The 21,482-nt window shown below is 45.2% G+C and overlaps 1 protein-coding gene across 13 annotated transcripts in view; it reads right to left on the bottom strand.

Moving 5' to 3' along the window:
• The window catches only part of TENM2 (teneurin transmembrane protein 2), a 2,693,686-nt gene that overhangs the window by 31,120 nt on the left and 2,641,084 nt on the right, over positions 1 to 21,482 (bottom strand). For 12 of the 13 annotated variants that reach the window (XM_036224946.1, XM_036224945.1, XM_016151441.2 and 9 more), the window contains 5 exons: positions 15,454 to 15,474; positions 12,248 to 12,480; positions 10,910 to 11,064; positions 8,775 to 9,649; positions 1,356 to 1,531 (listed from right to left, as the gene is read on the bottom strand). In XM_036224946.1, coding sequence (XP_036080839.1) covers positions 1,356 to 1,531; positions 8,775 to 9,649; positions 10,910 to 11,064; positions 12,248 to 12,480; positions 15,454 to 15,474 — 1,460 coding nt within the window. The remainder of the gene's footprint in view (positions 1 to 1,355; positions 1,532 to 8,774; positions 9,650 to 10,909; positions 11,065 to 12,247; positions 12,481 to 15,453; positions 15,475 to 21,482) is intronic. The other variant, XM_036224947.1, reaches the window with a different exon arrangement.

Raw genomic sequence — 21,482 nt, forward strand, 5'->3', positions numbered from 1 at the left:
CTCGCTAAAGACTATTAATAGTACATTTAAAGATTTAAAGATATCTATTGCCTACACAATTTGTGTCAATCAAATCCCTGATCTTTAACATATATTTTAGCTTAAATGAAAAAAAAAAGAAAACTACTTAAGTATTTTTTTGCCCTTCTGCCTACCATCTAATCTGAGGTTGGGGGTTTAGCCACAGGTCAGATCCACTGCAAATCAAGTCTAGAATTGTTCAAGAAACTCGAGAGAAAAAGAACTGTCTGCCCCTCGTGCTTTTGCTACTGACTTCGCCGTGATGCCACCTCCACTCAAGAGAACTCTAAAGAGATTTAACTAGCGTGAGGTGGACTGAGCTAGTGGGTGCGGATAACGTGCGCTTATCTGCTCCAATGGAATCTGCCATAGTCAGTCAGACTTCTGACCTTGTCCTTTATTGCAAACTTCCAGGAAGGGAATGTGAGTCAGAGACTCCTTCTGTAGATACGTTGCTTCCTGATTATTTGGGCAAAGGAGTCCAGCTGGGCTGGCCTCTGAGACACTGCCTTTTGGGCTAGTGAGCAAGAGAGCACCTGTCACTTCTCGGCTGCGGCCATCATACCGAAAGACAGAATCTACATCATTAATCATTTGGCAGAATGGAAACAGAGTCATTGAAACAGCCTCTGTTGTGGGATAATAGTCCAGAAATGTCACTATTTATCTACTGATAGGACACTTTTATCCTCTGACAACGGGCGAACCTACTGACATTGTATCTTAATTAAAAGAAAAATTAATCCAAACGATTCCTTTTCTTGTCAGCCCCTGCGCTTGCCCTGGACTGTGTGTCATGTTGAACAGCAGCAGTAATCATGGTGGGTGGGGGGGGAGCTCCGAAACCTTTGAGAGCCCACTTTTGGCAAGAGATTGCTAAAGAGCTCTGATTCCAGGACAACCAACTCAACAAACAAATGCTTGAGAGAATCAGAACGGGACCAAAAAAAAAAAAAAAAAATAGTGGGCCCAGGAGAATAAACGGCCTTTGAGAGGTACTGTGCGTGTGTGAGGCTGATGGAGGAGCGGGCGGAGGTGGGGAGGGGGCACGTGGGGATGACAGCTGATGTTTTCAGATTAGCCTACATACGGTCTCCAAATATCTAGACGGTCCTGTACAGACATTCTCCTGAATCCGATTAAGTCGTTTTCTACAAGGCTGAGCTCTCGAGAGTTTGTTTGCTGTGCACCTTTCACTGAAACAGCAAGCTGAGGTTTGCTCCAGGAGTGTGAAGGTCCCCTGGGGCTTGGTAACTCGCTTCTCAGGCTTGGCTGGGTTCTGGGCCCCGGGGGTACATTTGGGGGTGGGTGGCGGTGTGTGTGTGGGGGCTTACCTTGCACCACTGTGTAGGAGGCCTCCACTGAAGACAGGTTGGTAACGACAGTGACATCGTCGTCACGGTTGGAGTTCTCGATGTCAATGGTGATGGACTTCTCCATTTCCCGGTGCAGACTGGTCACCACCCCCGTGGGGCGTGTCACATTGGTCAGGCGGCCCTCATGGTCATAGCTGGAGGACAGACACACTGGTTGGAACATGGTTCCTAGGGCTGAAGGCTTTCCCAATACCAAAAACAGTACGAGGGACAGGTTCGTGGGGCCAGAGAAGAGTGGAAAGTGGGGTGACCAGGTGGTGCTTCACTCTGGGCTCTCCAGTCATAATCCTCGAAAGCCCATCTTGCCCTGAGACATGCTGGTGACGTTTTCTGCTGCCACCTACATAGCTGACTCAACTCAGTGACATTTCACCTTCGGCAGGGTGTACTTACTTAAGCTTTCCCAAGTTAGTGGGACACCTGCTTCTGAGCATCTTTTGCTTGTTAATTCAAATGTTCCACAAAGCCACCAAATTAATCCTTCTAAAAATGATCAGTGTCTTTATGTCACTTCTCTGCTGAACTCACCAACCACACACTCTTTCCCATTGGTTGCTCAGTCAAATCAAAGCCTAGCGCTGGAGACCATCCAGGCCCTTGGTCTTCCACACCCATACGACCTCGTCCAACCTGTCACCTCCTAGTCCTCCTCTCTGGACAGTCAGCCTGGGCCAAATGCCACCTCCATGCCTTGGCTCAAGCACAGCAGGCCTGGCTTCCCGTAACCTTTTCTCTGGTCCTGCTTCACAAACCAGCTGCGGCTCTGCGCCCCACGCAGCCTTTTCAGACAGTGTTCTCAATGACTCACTTGACCTCCGCTGTCCTCAGCATCCAAGCTGAGGCGCAGCAGCCACCAAGCTCTGCTGCCAGGGAGTTGCCCGAGCTTGGGCCTTCCTTCTTTATGTACATGTGTCATCTTTACTCTTCTCCACCTCCTTTAGCAGGAGCCTAGCTGTTCCACTTGGTAGAGCAGCTCCCCATCCCGGAAGATCCACTGCATTCAGAAAGCCTGAGCCCTCCTTCTGCCTCAGGCAAGGAGAAGAGACTCTTTTTCAAGGTCTAAATGTAGAGGGCTTTGAGCTTCTTCAGGTAAGATTTGTTACTGGAGAAGGGGTGGGGAGGAAGATGGCGCAAAGGAGGTATTTTGCTTAGAGGATTAAAAAAAAGAGGAAAAACTACTTAACCTCTGGGTGTGATTCCCCCAAACCCTCCCCTCCCTCCAAAGACTGAAGACCAGGACAAAGTTAGCAGGTTCAGAGAGGTGGAGACTGAGCTTGCACGTGGTGGGGAGGGGCTGTCAGCAGAACCACTGTGGCTATTTTGACTTTACTGCCTAGTGCCTAGAACTACGAAAGCAGATATGGAGGGTGCTTGGTAAATGTTTTTGGAATAAAAGAATGCAGATCTGGCTCAGGACTTTTAGTTAGGTGAGAAATTTTGCTTCTGTGTTGAACTGGAAAGAGTCAAGTTCTGTGGATGTTTGTAGGGTGAGGACACATTAAGCTACACGGCCGCTTGGTGGGGGTCAGGGAAGGAAGAGCTGGGAGCAGGAACCCAGTGAGCCTGGGGGCCCAGGCTTTGGCTCTACTTGCATCTCTTGCCAGGCAGGGGACTGGCACAGACACTACATTCCCTGGAAAGCTCTGGAGGCAAAACACTGTAAGCAAGGATGGGACTTGGGCCCCCCAGGGAGAGGGGCCCCCTTGTTCCTTTTTATCTGTGAAAGAAACTGCTTCTCAGACAGGAGTACAAGGATGTTATTTACAACGTGACAAATTAGAATAACCTAACTATTCTTTGATCAAAGATTTGTTAAACAACGGATGATTTATCCAGAATAGAAACCTATGAGACCATCAAAAGTGGTGGATTTCGATTTATCAGCATGAAAAAAATGTACATATTGTGGAGTAGAAAGAGTAGAATATGAAAATACATTTCATTGATCGTATACTTTTGGGGGAGGGAGAAGTGAAAAAAAATGAGTATCTGCATAGAAGAAATTCTCTGAAAATATTGACATCTCAATGTTTATCTCTATATGTATACTCCCATAATTTTGGAATTATTTGTAACCAATATGCCTTACTTTCATGTCCTATAGCCAAAAAGTATTTAAAAATAAGAAAACATAAAAGGAGAATAAATGAAGCCCAGAGTTATAGAAGGAAGGAAATAATGAAGACTAGAGTGGACATAAAGGAAAAAGACTAAAAAGACAACAGAAATGATCAATGAAACTAAGTATTGGTTCTTTAAGAAGATAAACAAAATGGACAAATCTTTAGCTAGACTCGCCAAAAGAAGAGAGAAGACTCAAGTGAAATTAGGGGACATTACAACTGATACCACAAAACATGCCAACAAATTTGACAGCCTGGAAGAAATGGATAAATTCCTAGGAAGAAGACAAAATTATAAGTAAAAAAAATATATAAACGGGCTGATTACCAGTAAGAAAAGTGAATGAGTAATCAAAAACCTCTCAACAAACAAAAGTCCAAGACCAGATGGCTTCACTGGTGAATTCTACCAAACATTCAAAGAACAAATAATACCAATTCTTCTCAAACTTTTCCAAAAAATGGAAGAGGAAGGAACTCTTCCAAACTCATTTTATGATGCCAGCATTACCCTGATACCAACACCAGACAAGGACGGCGCAGGAAAAGAAAGTACAAGCCAATATCTCAGATGAACACAGATTCAAAAATCTTCAACAAAACATTAGCAAACTGAATTTAACAGTACATTGAAAGGATCACACAGCTTGACCAACTGGGAATTCTTCCAGGGATGGAAAGATAGTCAAATATCCACAAATCAATCAGCATGGTATATTACATTGACAAAATGAAGAATACAAATCATACAATCATCTCAAAAGATTCAGAAAAGCATTTGACAAAATTTAATATCCATTTATGATAAAAAAAAAAACTCAACAAAGTAGGTATAGAGTAAACATACTGCAACACAACAAAGGCCATATATGACAAGTCCACAGCTACCATCATACTCAACAGAATAAAGCTGAAAGCTTTCCATCTATGATCTGAGAACAAGACAAAGGATGTCACTTTATTTAACATAATACTGGAAAGCCCAGGCAGAGCAATTAGGCATGAAAAAGAAGTAAAGGCAGCCTAATTGGAAAGAAAGAAGTAAAATGTCACTATTTGCATATGATAAGATATTATACAGAAAACCCTAAACACTTCACCAAAACACTGTTAGAACTAATCAAAAAATTCAGTAAAGTTTCAGGAAACAAAATTAATACGTCAAGATCTGTTGCATTCCTATGCTACAATAACAAAAGAGCAGAAAGAGAAATTTAAAAATATCATTTACGGTTGCATCAAAAAGAATAAAATACCTAGGAATAAATTTAACCAAGGAAGTAAAAAACCTGTACACTGATAACTCTAAGATACTGATGAAAGAAACTGAAGACACAAATTCATGGAAAGATAGTCCATGCTCGTAGCTTAAAAGAACTAATATTTAAAAAATGCCCATACTCTTCAAAGCAATCTGCAGAGTTAATGTAATCTCCATCAAAATTCCAATGGTATTTTTTTTTTTTTTACAGAAATAGAACAAAGAATCCTAAAATTTGTATGGAACCTCAAACGACCCCAAATAGCCAAAGCAATCTTGAGAAAGAAGTATAAATTTGGAGGTATCATGCTCCCTGATTTCAAACTATGCTACTATAGTCATCAAAACGGAATGGTGTTGGCATAAAAAAAGGTACATAGATCAATGGAACAGAATAGAGAGCTGAGGAAAAATCCCAGGCATATATGGTCAACTAATTAATGACAAAGAAGCCAAGAATATACAATGGGGAAAGCAAAGTCTCTTCAAAAAATGGTGTTGGGAAAACTGGACAACCACATGCAAAACAATGAAACTGCACTATTTTATGCCACTCACAAAAAATTAAATGGGTTAACAACTTGAAAGATTTGAATATACCTAGAAGGAAATAGTAGCAGCAGTAAGCTTTGACATTGATCTTTGTGATAATTTTTTGGATTTGACAACAAAAGCAAAGGCAACAAAAGAAAAAAAGTAACAGGTGGGATCACATCAAACTAAAAAGCTTCTGAGCAGCAAAGCAAACCATCAACAAAAGGAAAAGGTACCTACTGGATGGGAGGAAATAGTTGCAAATCATGTATCTGATAAAGCATTAATATCTAAAATATATAAAGAACTCATACAACTCAATAGCAAAAAACCAAACCAACCGATTAAAGTATGCGCAGAAGATCAGAATAGACATTTTTTTTTTTTTTTTTTTTTTTTTTTTTTTTACCAAAGGAGGACATATGGATGGCCAAAAGGTACAGGAGAAGGTGCTCATCATCACTAATCATTGGGGAAATGCAAATCAAAACCATAATGCGTTATCACCCCACATCTGTTGGAATGGCTATTATCAAAAAATACAACAAGGCTTGGTGAGGATGTGGAGAAAAGGAGACCACTGTACACTCTTGGTGGGAATGGGAATTGGTGCTTCCACTCTGGAAAAGAGTATGGAAATTCCTCAAAAATTAAAAATAACTACTATATAAACTCACAATTCTACTTCTGGGTTATTTATCTAAAAATAATAAAAACACTAATTTGAGATGATATATGCATCGCATTTGGATTGCAGCTTTACAATAGCTAAGATATAGAAAAAATCTAAGTGTCCACTGACGTATGAATGAAGAAAATATGTTATATACAGACAATGCAATATTATTCATACATAAAAAAGAATGAAGTCTTGCTATTTGTGACAGCATGGATGGACCTTGAGGATATTATGCTAAGTGACACAAGTCAGAAAAAGACAAAAAAAAAAAAACTACAAGTTCATAGATACAGAGAGCAGATTGATGGTTTCCAGGGGTGGGGGTGGGTGGGTATAATGAAGCAAAGGGAGTCAAAAGGTACAGCATAGCAACTGTAGTTAATAATGCTAATAAATAAATACTACTACTACTACTATCACGACTACTAAGACTACTAATAAAATAATAATACATATTTTATATTTGAATGTTGCTAAGAGAACAAGATCTTGAAAGTTCTCATCACAAGAAGAAAATTCTTTGTATGGTGATAGATGTTAACTAGACTTATTGTGGTTATTATTTTGCAATATATACCAATGTTGAATCATTACACTGTATGCTTAAAACTAATACAATGTTATATGTCAATTTTGCTTCAGTGAAAAATAATGTAACAGTTCTAAGTGTTTGAGTATGGGGTGCCTGGTGGAGTACTCAGTAACAGACAGTGTCCCCAACCCTTGCTCTCAAGTAGCGACTGTGTGAGATGCTTATTCTCTGGCACCCAGGCCAGGGTTGAATTCCAATCCCCTGTATTACCTGGACACCTGCAATGAACAGGTTGCTGTGCTTCCTTATGAGAGAAGTAGCAGAAACAACAGATTCTACTTTTGGGGAACAGAGGTTTAAGGTCGAGACAAAAATCTCAAGGGGCCACAGGGTGAAAAACATGTTCTCTTTACCTTTCAAAGAAGGGTCCACTGCCTACGGCTCTGCTTACTTCTCCCATGCAATGAGTATCTTCAGATTCAGGTCTTTTTGCAAATATGTTTGCCCATAATTGAAAGGAGTGGTGAGTTCTTGTGATGAGATCTCAAGGCCACCCAATGAAACCAGTCCAGCCTTGACCTGTGTGGGGCTAGAGGCTGCCTTTGAGTCATTTATTCAACAGGTATTCGCTGAGTGTGTATTATGTGCCTGTCACTATTCAAGGCACTGGGGACATGGCTAGGAACAAAATGAATGAAAATTCGTGACCTCATTATGTGTACATGCTCAAGGGAGAGGGGAAAAATAGACTACAATTCAAAATAAAGAGTATGTCAGGGGGTCAGAGTGGTAAAGATTAGAATAAAGGAAGAAAGGAGAGAGAGAGAGAAGGGGTGGTTGTAATTTTTTAGTACAGTCTGCTGCCTTTTGGAGATGCAGGCTGTTCTTCCCCAGTCTGAGAATTCAGTAGATACAACAGGACTTCCAAAGGACATTTCCATGCCTGCTCCAGTCTCTTAAGTGGACCTAAGTCAGACTGGCCTCCTGAGAGTGACAGTTTGTTCCTCAGTCAGGTTAGCTAACAAATGATCTTTGAAATGCATTGGGTCTTTAGGTGGAATTACTTACTAGCAGGGAAGATGAAAATCTAGGAGGTGTTTGCGTTAAAGAACAGCTTTAACCTAAATTGGTGTGAGAGTGAAAGATGGAGCTTAGATGGTGCCTTCAGGGACAGAATAACTGGCCAGTAAAGTCTGATCGCATTCCTGTGCCCTGAAGGATGATGTTAGGACGCTTCAGACTTCTGAGAAAGAGGGCTTTGCCCAAAGAAGGAAGATAGAGCACAGGAATGCAATTCTACAAATTTCCAGCAGGTGGCAATAGCTTCCTTTACATTCTCCCAAACCCACTGTCACTACAAACAGAAAGTGAACATTCCTAGATTTAGGAGTGATCACCAATGTCTTGTTGGTCCCCCTTTCTCTGTGTGACAACCTCTCCCTGACTTACTTGCTAGCAGCAACACCTACACAGAAAGTAAGCAAGGACTCCAAATACAGAGGGGTTAACCAGGTTCTTCACCCTTCAAAGACAGCCAGATACTTGTAAATTCCACCCCAGTCTCAGCCAGCAATCGGCAGAATCATGCCTTAGCAGTTTCCTCCAACCAGCATCCCGCTGGTTAACGCTTGCAGCAGCAGGCAGTTTGACCAAGAGCTGTCTGCAGGAACGAGGGAAAACAGCTTTTTGGCAAAACAAACGGCGGGACTATTAACTGTGAGATAATTGTTAGGGGAAATATGACCAGTTCTTGCATCTTTTAATATACCTAGCACTTTATCTGTATTGATCTGCTTCAGCTGAAGAGGAAATTCAGAGTTTATCTACCTGTCTGTACAATCAAGTGTGTTGCTGGACCTATTGGCAAATTATAGGAGCCCCCACCAGGATCTTGCCTTTTAGGTTCTAATTTCCGCACACGCGGGCAAACATGGCTAATCAGGACGGTTAATCAACACGTGATCTCCCAGGAGCTGTGCATGGCCAATATCCTGACGCTGGAACGGCAAGCAGGCAATAGGAATTCCCGACTCTCATAGGGGGAATGTTCAATATCAGAGGCCCGATAGTGCAAATCATTTAGAACTCAGGGAGAGGGGACGTGACTTCCCTGGGGCCATAAGTAGACACTGAAGTCTGGAAGACGACATGCCTAAGCAATTCTAAAAGCCACATGAAGGCCCATCCTGATGCCAGCGAGGGCCGGGTAAGCAAGCACTCTTGGGGAACACTTCATAAAGCCACTTACTCGTAGAAAGTTGTCCATCCCGTTTCATCACTCTTGGTGGCTAGGAGGCCGGTGTTCCCATCGTAGGTCATGAGGCCAAGCTCCAGCGTCTGCGTGGACACGACTTTGAGGCCTCCATTGGAGCCCACTGTGAGGGTGATGATCTGGTTATCCGGCATGAGCAGGTGGCGGGGCGTGCCACTGCTGTCCCGGCGGATCTTCAGGGAATTGCCGTTATTGTCGATCAGTTCGGTGACGTCGTTGTCGGCACTGTAGGTGAAATTGTACAGGTACTCGCCCGTCACCAGGCTCACGGTGTACTGGTGGATGCCGTCGGCGTTGAACACGTACAGCTCCTGCTCTCCGGGGGACGCGGCCTCGTACTGGTTGAACGCGTTCAGCACGGGCTTGTTCCTGCTGACGGCCCGGATGCGGATGTTGCCCAGGTCGGCGACGTAGATGGTCCCGTCCGGCGCCACCGCTAAGGACGACGGGGAATTCAAGATGGCGTCGGTGGCGTACGCGTCGTCCCCCGAGTAGCAGTTGCAGTTGACGTCGTTTTTGCAGTCGCAGTCCGAGGCCGCCCCGGCTAAAAGGCAGATCTCGCCGTTGGTCGTGACCTGGCGTAGGCGGTTGATCTTCTTCTCATCCGTCTCGGTGATGTAGAGGACCCCGGTGTGAGAAATGGCGATGGCGCTGGCCGACTCCAGGGCCGAGTGAATGGCCAGCTTGCTGAGCGAGTAGTCAATGCCAGGGACCTGGCAGTGCATGGGGCGCCCCGCGATGATGCTGACCTGGTGGTTCTCGGTGATGCGAAGGATGACGTTGTTTTCTAGAACGTACAGGGAGTTGTCCATGGGGTTGACGGCAAGGTCTGTTGGCCACTCCAGGCGAACCTGTGGATGACATGGCATCGGATGAAAGAACATGCCCAGCGTTTATATGCATAGGGCACTTATGTTAATTTTATGCACCTGGGGAAAAGGACTTGTCTCCCAACATACTGTACGAGAAGTGCCCATTATCAGACCATTGGCCCATTGCCCGTATGGAGTGTGCATTACAGAGAAGAAGGGACTATGTAGTGAACATCTCCTACTACATCATCTTCTGTGGCCAGACTAGGCCAGCAGCTCTCCCCATGATGCTCTTCTCAGACCAGGATGACTGGACCAGGGTCAGACGGTCAGACATGGTTGTGCAGGCAGTCCACTGCACACGTGGCTGGAGCAGTCCAGCCCATGTTTGGCTCACCAAGCCCTGGGCCTGAGGAGGCTGCATTCATCTACAAGACACTCCTTTATGTAATTTACAAAAAGGAACCACAGAGGCTGGCCAGCAAATTAAAATTTGAGTGTTTGCCTGCAAAAAAATGAACTGGATCAAACACATTCTTCCTCTGCAGAATTTGAAATAAAAGTCTCAATAGCAAGTTGTCAGTTTGTTGTAGAATCTGAGCCAGAATGAATGAGCTTGACTGAGGGTTGAAAATGCCCATACAGGAGTGGTAAACATATATCCTCGGTTGTTTGGAATCCACTTAATAAAGTCCAGTTTCTTATGCTGTGCACTTGAGCGAGCCTGTGTTCTCTGCCACTGTAACAGCCCAGACTAAAGGACTATTACTTGGGGGAATATTGTAGAAGGCTTTGCCCTAGTTATTACTGCACAAAGTAAAGGTTTATGTAGTGAGGATGCAATCATTTCAGATTAACAGGGAAGTTCTGATTGACATATAATACTGTATGGTACATTTTCAAACCTGCAATAATGATGGAGAAGAGAGGTAATTACAAAGAAACTCCTACCCTGTAATCTGCGACGGCTGGAGTATGTCACCAGCTCCACTTTCCTGAGCAGAATCTCTCTCTCCCTCTCGCTCACTCGCTCTCTCTCTCCCTCCTCCTACCCCCCCCTCTTGCTCCCTTGCTCCCTCTCCCTTTCCCACTCTGTCCCTCCCTCCCTCCTCCTCCCATTTCTACCTGACATTTCCATTCCATCTTGCTATCTAGTTCATCTCAAGCTGTCTGCAAACAAACCTGTGGTCTCTATATCTATTCCTCCCATTCCACTTATAACTCAAACAGGTTACTGGGGAGAACGTCAGGCCAAAAATAATGTGTGGCGTGGTGATGAGAAATAAGAGAGAGTCCCACCTGGGCCACATCCATGCTGGAGTCACAGCTCAGTGGCCGGACAGCAGTGAGGTCATTGGAGCCCAGCAGGGTGGAGATGATCCCATTCTGGTCGACCTTGCGGATCATGGTGGCATCGACAAAGTACATGAGCCCGTTCTTGTCCACTGCAATACCTGAGCAAGACAAACAGCGGGAGTGTGTGTCTCGGCAAGGAGCGGGCTTCTGGGGCGGAGGTGGGGATGCCCCACTGGGCATTATCTTCTTGGACCTTACGGGTGGATTAGCACTCAGAGAGCAGTGGCTTTCAGCCTTCCAAGCTGACACCCTTTCTTATGAGCTCTGGGCTGAGATCTGCATAATTCCTGGGGTGCTGGCTGTATCGCCACCCAACTGAAGAATGAACCTTGGGCTGCAAATGAACCAAGGCTGCAAATGAATGAATGGGGAAATAACTTTACATCTGCTGCTCTCTTTAGGAAAGAAGTTATTTCCCAAGTTCATTGCTTGAAAAATTATTGGTAGTAAATTACTTGAATACCCTTCACAACTGACTGCAAGGATGAGGCTGAGAAACAGTGATTCTTGCAGTCACGAATCTCCAATTCAGAATATATCCTCCGGGAAGCCTCCCCAATAAAGCCCTTACTTAGCACATCAGTTCCCTCGGGAAACGCAGGTCCTGGCACTCTCTTGGTAAGGTACAGAGTGAAGCTTCTATTTCTTTTGCACCATCACCCCAGTGCCCAAGCCCAAGCCTCCTCATCCTTAGTCAAGGCTGATGGCTGTTTTCATGGTAGCCGAAAATGCTAACAAGAGTTGGACCCTCAAACTATTGGTCCTTAACCCTAAGTTCTCTAGCCCTTAAGTCTCCTTAGTTCCAACAGGGATCCACTGGTTCCAAGAACCCCTCCCACCAATCCCAGGGCCATTGTTAATTGCTACTGTTTATTAGGCATTTATGAAATGTCTGTTACTGTGCTTTAGACATTATATACATTATTATCCAACAATGAATTTCTGGGAGTGGCCAAAGGCCCCCCTCTGGGCTCTGTTCTGTCTCCAGCCCACACAGCAGGCTCTCTGGCTCACGGAACTAACATTTCCTTCCGACACTGTGACTGGCAGCAGCCAGAAATCTCCAGGAACAACCCATGCCTCTTTCCATTTGCAGCATATGTGGGTGATGAAGTTTACTTCAGATAAATAAATAAGTCTTTTTAAAAACACCACATACCAAAGTAATCTATCAGAGTTAAATTATCCTGGGGAGAAGCTGTGTTGGGGGAGTGCCTGGGCTTACTGAGATTCCTATGAGAAGAAAGCCAAGCTTGTGGCAGCTTCCTCTGCAGCCTTTACCTCGAGGGCTCATCAGGGTCGCATCCACAGCCTTCCCTCCATCCCCGCAGCGGGCTTCGTCGAAGGGCAAGCACTGCTCTCCGGTCCCTGCCACGACTTCCGAGTTCCCAGCCAGGTCTTTAGCGCCACTCAGAGACTTGACTCTGTAGATTCGCCGGCTGTTGGTGTCGGACACGTAGAGAGAGCCAGACACAGGATCTACTGCCAAATAGTACTTGTGGGCTGGGTTGTTGCTTTAGTAGAAGAAGCACAGAGAGAAATGAGAAGGGGTTATGCCGCTGGCCTTCTGGATCAGAGAGACGACAAAAACCCTAGCAAGACTCTAACCATCGCCAATGTCTTTCCACTTTAGTGAACTGGAAAGAACCTAACGTAATAACTTAATGTTCTAACATATCATGGTTTTTAGCTACTTCTAATTGGGCTTAAAGCTCCTCATGCTATCGGAAAGTTCATCCTTTCCCACCACGCTAGGACACCATCGCTGCACGGAGCCAGTGCGAAAGATCCCACTCTGGCCCTGCCTTTGTGCTTGTGTTTTGTGCGTCAGTCTCCTCTGCTCCCCTCTGTGGGTTTAACAGGTCCTCAAGGGGATGGAGGGTCCCTTCCACATGACATGTTCTCTTTTTAATCTGTGCCTCCTCAGGGCCTCCAAGGTACTAGGTCGTTAATGCTAGGGCAGCCCGGAGTTTTCTCAGCTTTGTAGTGGGATGCTCCCCTGGGCTGTCCTCAGCCCTCAGCCCTCAGCCTCCCTCCACCGCTTCTCGGTGTGGATGCGAGTGAAGTCGGCGCCTCGTGTGAAGAAATGTGATGTCTTGCTGATGGCACATCCGGAATCTGAATGACTGAGGTTGGAGATACAGTTTTTAAATCTTAGGTAATAGTGAGGTCACAGGTGTGGGCTGAGATCCTCCAGGGCCCTAAGCCACACCAGGGGATAAATGGCGGCATGTGAACTGTAGTAGGAATGCATTAGCCTCAGAGACCTGCCTTGTTCTCCACCGTGCATCTAGGTGTCTGATTAGGACATACTAAGACTTATAGACTTCGCTCAGGATTAAGACACAGGGAAATCCAAACTTAACTCTGACTCTGCTGGTGACCTTAGGTAAGTCTTTTTTTCTCCAAGTTGGGCCCCAGATTCCTAATACGGGTAATGAAGAAATCAAATCAGACCATCGCTCACATCCCTTTTGGCTCAAACCCTACGGTTTCTTCCCTGTGCAGTGTCTGTCACTGGCTGGAGGTTGAGACCAGAATGGGTGCTCACAGCTTTCCCACACTGGTTATGAAATCATAGCAGTGAATGCTGCTGTGCCCTAGGGTGGTAGACTAGGCCCCGGTGCCTCTTGCCTAAAATGAGTACAGGCCTTTTTTTTTTTTTTATCCCACTTATTTGTCAATTATAGTTTGAAATTATGGGAAGAGAGGAGCTGGGAGAGGTGAAGGGAAGGGGAGGATCATGCTAGTGTCAAATGCATTTGTCCTGCAGACATTAGCTGGTAAACTACTAATTAAAACACCACCATTTGGGTTTTTCCCTGATTTAAGGAAAAGAACTAGAAAGCTATTTTTAGGAACAATTTGTGAATCGAGACCATCTTTAATTCTGGCTTTTCCTCAGGTTGCTATTAAGACGCAAAACTGAACTAGAAGTCAAGGTCTTCTCACATTCCAGCCTAGATAAGTAGTTTGGAAGAGCAGGCTACCTGGGTTCCTTTCCTTCCTTTCTTTCCTTCTGTCTTTGTCTTTTTTTGTTCACTAAGTTTTTAGAGAATATCCATATGCACAAAACAAATTAGAGCGGAAAGAGGAAAATTTCATGCCACTTTTAAATTAGATGCTATACTTTGTTGCTGAATAGACAGTAGCTGGTGTGATCAGCAAAAGGATCAGGGCCTTGCACATCTGTGCCCGTCTACGAGCAGAATAATTAATTCTGGACTTTCTAGGGAGCCTGATTCAAGGAGGCTTTTCAAAACCTCTGGCAGAAGAGCAGACAGTTGAGGGTGTGGGGTCAGTTCGTGCTGGGGGCCCATTCTCCCCCATGGCCTCTTACTCGTTCCCACCAAGATTCTCCCAGGGAAGCTCAGAGAGACGGACACTCATGCTCCCACGTGTGCGGTTGTGCCGAAGGCCACATGAGATGAGTGTGTCTGAAGGGCGGGGTGTCCAGGCCCTTGCTGCTGCTTTCTAAAACTTGTCCCAGTTGGGGCGCCTAGACCCATCCGATTCGGGGGCGGGGTGCCTGAGAAGAAGGAGGCAGAGGACTCCCGGTGTGCGTGGCTCCCCCACTGACTTCGAGGGTCTGGCACAGCGTGGCCCCTTCCTCTAATTCTGACCTGACATCATGGAGAAGCCTCTTCCAGGTCTCATGTGAGGAAATACGTGAGGCATTAAAGTGCACTGCCTTGTTTTGTCTCCTCTTTCTAGTAAAAACTGAGGCCATTTTTCTTCCAGAAAGCCCATCTTCTATCCATTTCAGTGCACCCTGGGGCAACCTGGTGTTTCCCTAACTTCGTAATGGGATGCTCCCCAGAGTCATACGCTCATACACGTGTGCCGTGCCCTGCATGCGTGAATGGTACCAGGATGGTGTTACGTGATCACCTTGGAGCAACTGAAGGACAAAGGCTATTTAGACAAGTGCTTGGTCTACATCCTCCATGCTACTTAAAAGCGATTTAACGCTATGAAAGTCCTCAATGCATCTGACTGTTGGATTCATTTTGACCAGCAGATTGGCAATTAACTTGGTTTTATTTTTATTTTTTTTAAATGACCATATATCCAGGGGAAAAAAAATCATTAATGAGTTGAAAATGAGTTTTTGACCCGTTTCCAGTTCATTAAAGCTTTTGTGAACCCAGTCCAGCATTTACAAAAGCCAGAAGTTTGCCTCAACTGTTTAGCCCAATTATGGACCACACCGAGCAGTTAGGATAAAAGTTCGCTGAGGGTTCATTATCTTGTCTCTTGCATCTCCTGGAAATTCTAATTACTGTCAGCTTATTTGGTTGCTTTTTGACTGCATTTCATAATTGCTAAAGCTTATCATATCCACAACACACAATTAGCACATAAAAAAGTTACTATATTTGGTACATAAAAATATACAACATTACACAAGAAGCACGAAACAAAAAGCAAACACAAGGAAGCAAACGAACCATATCGAATTATATGGGAAAGAGTTTTCGTCTTACCTATGTTTAAACTCTTTATTTCTTTATAGAAAGAAAACAGAAGGAAAAAGAACAAACAGTTAGCTGAAGAATTGATGATAAAGCAAACATAACATTTTCGTTTCTTGTATAAAGGGGCCCAAAAAAGGCAGTATTTTTCTTGGTTTCCATTCTAGCTGACAGTTCTTGGCTCAATTTCTTGGGAAGCACCCCCGATTTTGGAAAATCTAGACAAGAATGCTTAAATTCTTGGACCGGTAATGTAGCTGTCACATGACACAAGTGGCAACAGGTGAGACAGGTCTGGCTAATGGAGGGGTGGATGGATGGCAAGCTGGTTGGTTACTCGTGAGTGCCAAGGCCTATTGATTGGTGATGGCTGCTGGGAGGACGAGAGGAGAGGGATTTTGAAGTCAAATTCAAGCTCGGCTGGAAAGAGTGCTGTGACTCATTTGTAATGTCTGCCCTGGGTGTGGGAGGGAACCTGGCGACCCCTATCTGCCATTAGCGCATTACAAGGTAGGGTCACTTCCACCCAAGAGAGAGGCCCCGCCCACACCCAACTGCAGCTCGGCAAACATTGCTGACCCCTGAGAGTGTCGGCCATTTCCTGTTCCTGCCCCTTGCCACCTTCTCTCTCCTCATCCCGCTTGTGTGTGTGGGACCCAAGTGTGCATCTTTTCTTACAGATAACACCCGTCAATGAAAGTCACAGGCAATCGCATCCTCTTACAACTGGAGCCGAAGACTCTATTTACCATTCTTCTTTTTTGGAAAATTAGTAAATGTTTTGCTGTTTTTTTTTTTTTTCTTTTAAGAACAAAAACATATGTCAGTTTCAACAGGAAAATGGCTGAAAGTGAACCCCCTTAGAGAGAGAGCCATGCTAGGTCCTTGAGTACAGAGAACTGCACCCCATTCCTGAGGCTCCTCGGCCAAGGTGGGAGGAGGCCTGACCCCTCTTTTGCTTCGAGAAAGACCAAGAGGGTTCAATGCCCTGATTCCTGCTTAGGTGCAGCTCAGGCCTCTGCTGGGGGCCATCATTAGTGGTGGGTTTGCACAGGGATTACATTTTTATATTTTATTCCAACGTGTTAGTTTTTGCAGAAAAAAAAAAGTTAATTAAATGATGCTGATAACTCCTGAGCTCTGAGTGACATAGTGCAATTTAAGATTCATTCTGCAAAGCCTGGTGTGTCAGGGCGGCAGCCGGGAATTCGCGTGTCTATTTTATATTGCTTAATGAAAGTGAAATGTTATCTGCCACCAGTGGTAGTCATATTTGGCTCTTAATTATTGCAATATCAATTCTACTTTTTTTTTTTTTTTTTGTCAAGATTTCGTGAAAAGACTGGATGGGATTTGGGTCTGCAGACCTGACCTACTTCTCGCCTAAGAGCATCCGCTTTCCGTTGATTAATAAAATATCTATGTTGGGGGAAGGAGTAGGGCAGGGGTGAGGGACCGAGGAACCGAGTGACCGAGAGTGCAGAGTCTGGATGCTCAGAGGGACACGTGCTACAGAGAAAGGCGGAGGTCACTGCTATTCCAGTCCAGGTCATTAGCAGGGTGGGTGCTTAGCGTCCTTGTTGTGAATGGAAGTCAGTAAGTAAATATGTATGTGACTTATTTCCACATGGCTGAATTTTAGCAGAGAGCCCCAGAGAAAGTAAGGTTGAAAAAATGGGTTCTCAAGCGACGGAAGGAAGGAAGGGGGCTGAGTGCTGGGCAGACCCTGCCTCAGACTAGCTGCAACCCCTCGTGTTCCGCTCAGAATCTCAAAGCCGCAGTCAGCTGTTGTCTGAGTCCAACTCCATCTGTGCCACAGAGTAGGGTGGAGTTGGAATGGCCACGATTTTTATGTGTTTGCTTTATTTCTAACTGAAGAACAGCGAGTTGGGATGCACTTAGTTTTAGGGAGATGAGCTTATGTGGCTCATAGGTAGTCCTTGCACCTAGTTAGATTATTGCTGGCCATTCTGTTGCAGGGATGGATGCCTTTGGGGAAGGCTCCTGCCCTATTGTGCTGACTCACAGGAAGTGGGATGCATATTTCACTATTACCAGGACATCAATGTTAATTGATGGTTAATGAATGTTGGTTTAAAAAGTATTTAGGTTATTCACTGCACAAAAAAACCTGAAATGCCCAGAAACTATGAAAGAAGCTGTTTTTCCAAAATTTACAATTCTAACGATTTTCATATCACCAATAATGGATTTGAACATAAAAGAAAATTTTCTAATTTATCGATAATCTGAAACAAATGTTGACCAGCTATACTGGAAGGAACACTGAATATATCTCTATTCTTTCTATAGATCACGACATTACAAAACTGTCATCTTACAAGATGATCCAAGAGGATGTAGCCAAAAAGTAGAGGAAAACAAGTATTGTGGATGTGTAATAGTAGTTAATTAATTAAAAAAAATTAAGTTATTTGTCTGGGTTTTGTAATAGTTGCACTAATTGTCCACTTTTCAAAATTTCCCATTTGTTTTAGTTTCTTTCTTCATCCTAAATAAGTTTAGTTTCACTCTGAAGTTATGTGAGATTCAGGCCCCTTGAAACTTGGATCTGTCTTTGATAAAAGAGCTTTGAAAGCGTGCCAAGAACTGTCCCAGATTTTATGGGGGAGATTGTTGTTATTGTCATTCTGGGTAGGATGCTGCATTTTATGTTATTTTCTGACGTTTATTCCCTGACTATCCAGGGAAAGTATTTGCTCTTTACCATTCTTCCTCCCTACCATTCTCCACTGGCACAAAGCAGGGCCTGTCCTGGTTGAAACTCTTGGGCGAAGCTCACTTCTGCCTGGCGGGGCTTCCTTCCAGTTTCCGCGGCCCTTGCCTTCCCTCCGAGGCTCCCATTTTCGCATGTCCTTCCCTCTCCAGCACTAACACCTCTGGGCTGGACAGTTCCCGTCCCTGAAGACCTTCCCTGATACAGCAATGCTGCCCACTCGCCCCAAGAGCACCATCAGAATCTCAGCGTAGGGAAGCGTTTTAGTTGGAGAAAAACATATTTAATATTACGACTTAATATTTGGAAAATGAAAAAAAATTATAATTTGAAATGTTATGGAAAGTGTGAGATTCTTAGATTTATCGACAGGGGCCACATTAAGAAAAGGTGGAGAGACACTGTTCCATCCTTTGCCATTTACTGCTTTATACTGGGGCCCAGTTCCTAAGATACTTTCAATCCAGGGAGGAAGAAAATGTTTTTCCGTGGCAGAAATCCCCCCTAAGATGTTCGTGACCGGCACATTTACTGTACTCCACGGGGCTTGGGTTTTCCAAGGACCACCTGGAGAGGGCGATATTTATGAGAAGGGAAATAGGCTGCTAACGTGGGATACCAGGCTTTTGGGGAAGTGAGTGTTTAAAATGCCTCGAATGCTGGTGGAATCAGATCATACGGGTGATAACCATTTTAGCCTTCTTCTTGGGTAAAATGGTCATCGTTTTCGCATCAGAAGTTCTCGAGTGTAGAGAACTCTGCTCCTGTACGTTTTGGTTAGGCGAAGGAAGGAGAAAGAGAGAAGGACAGTGAAAAAACTGGGAGTATTTAAATAAGATTCCGACTCAGAGGCTCAGCTCAGGGGTGGGTAAGCGAGGTAGGGATGGGCACCGACTCCCGAAATTGAATCATTCAGCTGCCAATTCACAATGGAGAAAAGACATAAGCAAGACAGGTCTCTTCCTCCCTCTTCCCTCCCTTTGCTGGTTACTGTTTTGAAGAGCGGGGATTGACAGCCCTTTGTTTTCAGGTATGTAGTGGGAAGAAAAGAAGAATCAAACCAGTGTTCTTGTAAAAGCTTAACTTCTAATCGTCTCTGGATACCTGGCTGATGAAAGCAAGAACAAGTCCAAAGGCAGTTAAAAAGGAAAAATAAAACAAAACAATGCACAGCTGTCGAGGGAAATTGGCAGTTAGACTCCCTCCAGCTGTCTCAGGGTCACCGTGTGGGTGTGGCGTGGCTCGCTCTGAGCGAGCCCTGCGCTCGTCCCACTGATGCTGTGGCCTCTACAGTTTGAGAGATGTGGAATCAAGGGCAAACCCCAACACAAAGGAGGATATTGGTCTGTGTCTCCTTTAACTCAAGCAGCATGTCTTGTGTCCTTGGTGTGTGGTGTGGACCAGACATTGCTCTAGGCATCAAAGGGCAAAGATGCCCAACAAAGGTGCTTGCTTCACAGAAGTTCACACACTTGGGCCTTAAAGACTTAACGCAGATGTAACGGAAAAAGAAGGCAGTACATGCCGTTAAGTTTTGTGGAAGATGAGAGTTAAGTGACGCGGAGGAGGGTGAGAATTATTTCTGCTAGGGAGATGGAGCTGCGAGGAAGAGAGAGCCTTCAGACTGAGCCGTAAAGATGGACATGATGAGGTCGAGTAGGTAGAGCAGGCATTTTTAAGGAGAGCGAACAGCGCGAGTCAACGTTCGGAGGTGGGAATGAAGCTGGCAAGTGCTGATTTGGCTCCGGGCAGCAAGAGCGGTGACAAAGAAGGAAGGGCCAGATGCGGAGGGTTACGGATGTCAGATTAAAAAGGGCCGCCGTCACGGAACAGCTCGAGGCCAGCTCCACTCCCTTCCTGCCTCCTCCTGGGGCTCCCAGCACCCACAGGGTGCCCGAGAAGATCACGCTGCTGGGACGAAAGAGGAAACCAACATGTCGCGAAGGGGACCTGCTGGGGGAGCTCCAGGAAAGATGCTTCATCTGTCAGTTTGGCAGCTTGAGGATTATCCAGCTTCCTCCTCTCATTGTTCATTTTTTGGTTTATTACGCCGTCTCACTCCGCCCCCATGGACTCCCCCTCTGTGTTCCCATGATGGCTGCTTGTTGGCTCTTCTAGAACACTCAGCTTCAATTGTCTTTACTTGCCCGGGTGCCCATCTCTCAGCCTCGAGTGGGTGTTCATTGAGCCTGGACCCTCGGAGCCCAGCACAGGCGTGGCTCACGGTCATGCTCAGTACATGTCCACTGAATCACTGAGGTTGCAACCTACTTGGGGGTGAATCTGGGGTTTCCTCCTTTCTGTTCACCTCTCCCAGGGCTTGGCATAGTCTCGGCTGCCGAGAATACTCAGCAGCACTTCCTGGTGGTCAGATCTGCTCTCTGTCCCTGAAGGGGCCTCAGAGACACTAGAATGAAGCGCAACCTGTGACTTTATCTAAGTCTTTCACCTGGGAGCGGAGGCTGCTTCAGAAGGGACCATAATCCACTCAGTTGCTCAGGTCAAAATACCAGGCGTCACCCTCAATTCTTTTCTCCCTCTTCCTCCCTCTCCCTCTCTCTCTCCTCCCATTCCTTACACCTGATCCATCAATAATTTCTACCAGATTTATCTCAAAAATATATCCCAATAGGGTCACATCCTCATCCTTGCTACCACCCTAGCCCACATCAGCATCCCCCCAATCCCAGACAATTGTTATAGCCTCCCTGGGGGTTTTCCGCCTCCACTCTGGCCCCTCTAAAGTCCACACAGTAGCCAGAACCATCTGTTAAAAGTGCAATTCGGATGACATCGACTCCTCCCCACTTTCCACTTCGACCTCCAACGGCTGTCCACAGCAATAAGAAGACGGTTTATACTTATCACCGCGGTCAGGAAGACGCCAAAGCGTCAGTCCCCTACTGACCTCTCTGACCCCCTGTGACACAGTCTGTCCCCTGCGCTCGCCACCCTCCGCCATACTGAACATCTATCAGTCCCTTAAATAAAACAGGTTATTGGCTTGTATTGTGGCTTTTGCACACCTTCTGTCTGCCTGGTGTACTTTTCGCTAGACCTTCACATGTCTGACCTTATCATTCAGGACCCACCTCAAATGTCACCTAGTATGAGAGGTTTCTCTGACCACTTTACCTCATTTAGCTTCCTAAACCCCCGCCCCCACCCCCACCCCACAATCCCTATTTCTTACCCTGTTAGATTTTCTTTAAAGCATTTCATGCTACTTAAACTTATTCTTTATTTGTCCACACGATTTGAAGTTCCCCATCAGATCGCAAACTCAACAACTAAGGCTTTGCTT

The sequence above is a fragment of the Rousettus aegyptiacus genome, unplaced genomic scaffold (genome assembly GCF_014176215.1).
Source record: "Rousettus aegyptiacus isolate mRouAeg1 unplaced genomic scaffold, mRouAeg1.p scaffold_m13_p_7, whole genome shotgun sequence".
Lineage (NCBI taxonomy): Eukaryota > Metazoa > Chordata > Mammalia > Chiroptera > Pteropodidae > Rousettus > Rousettus aegyptiacus.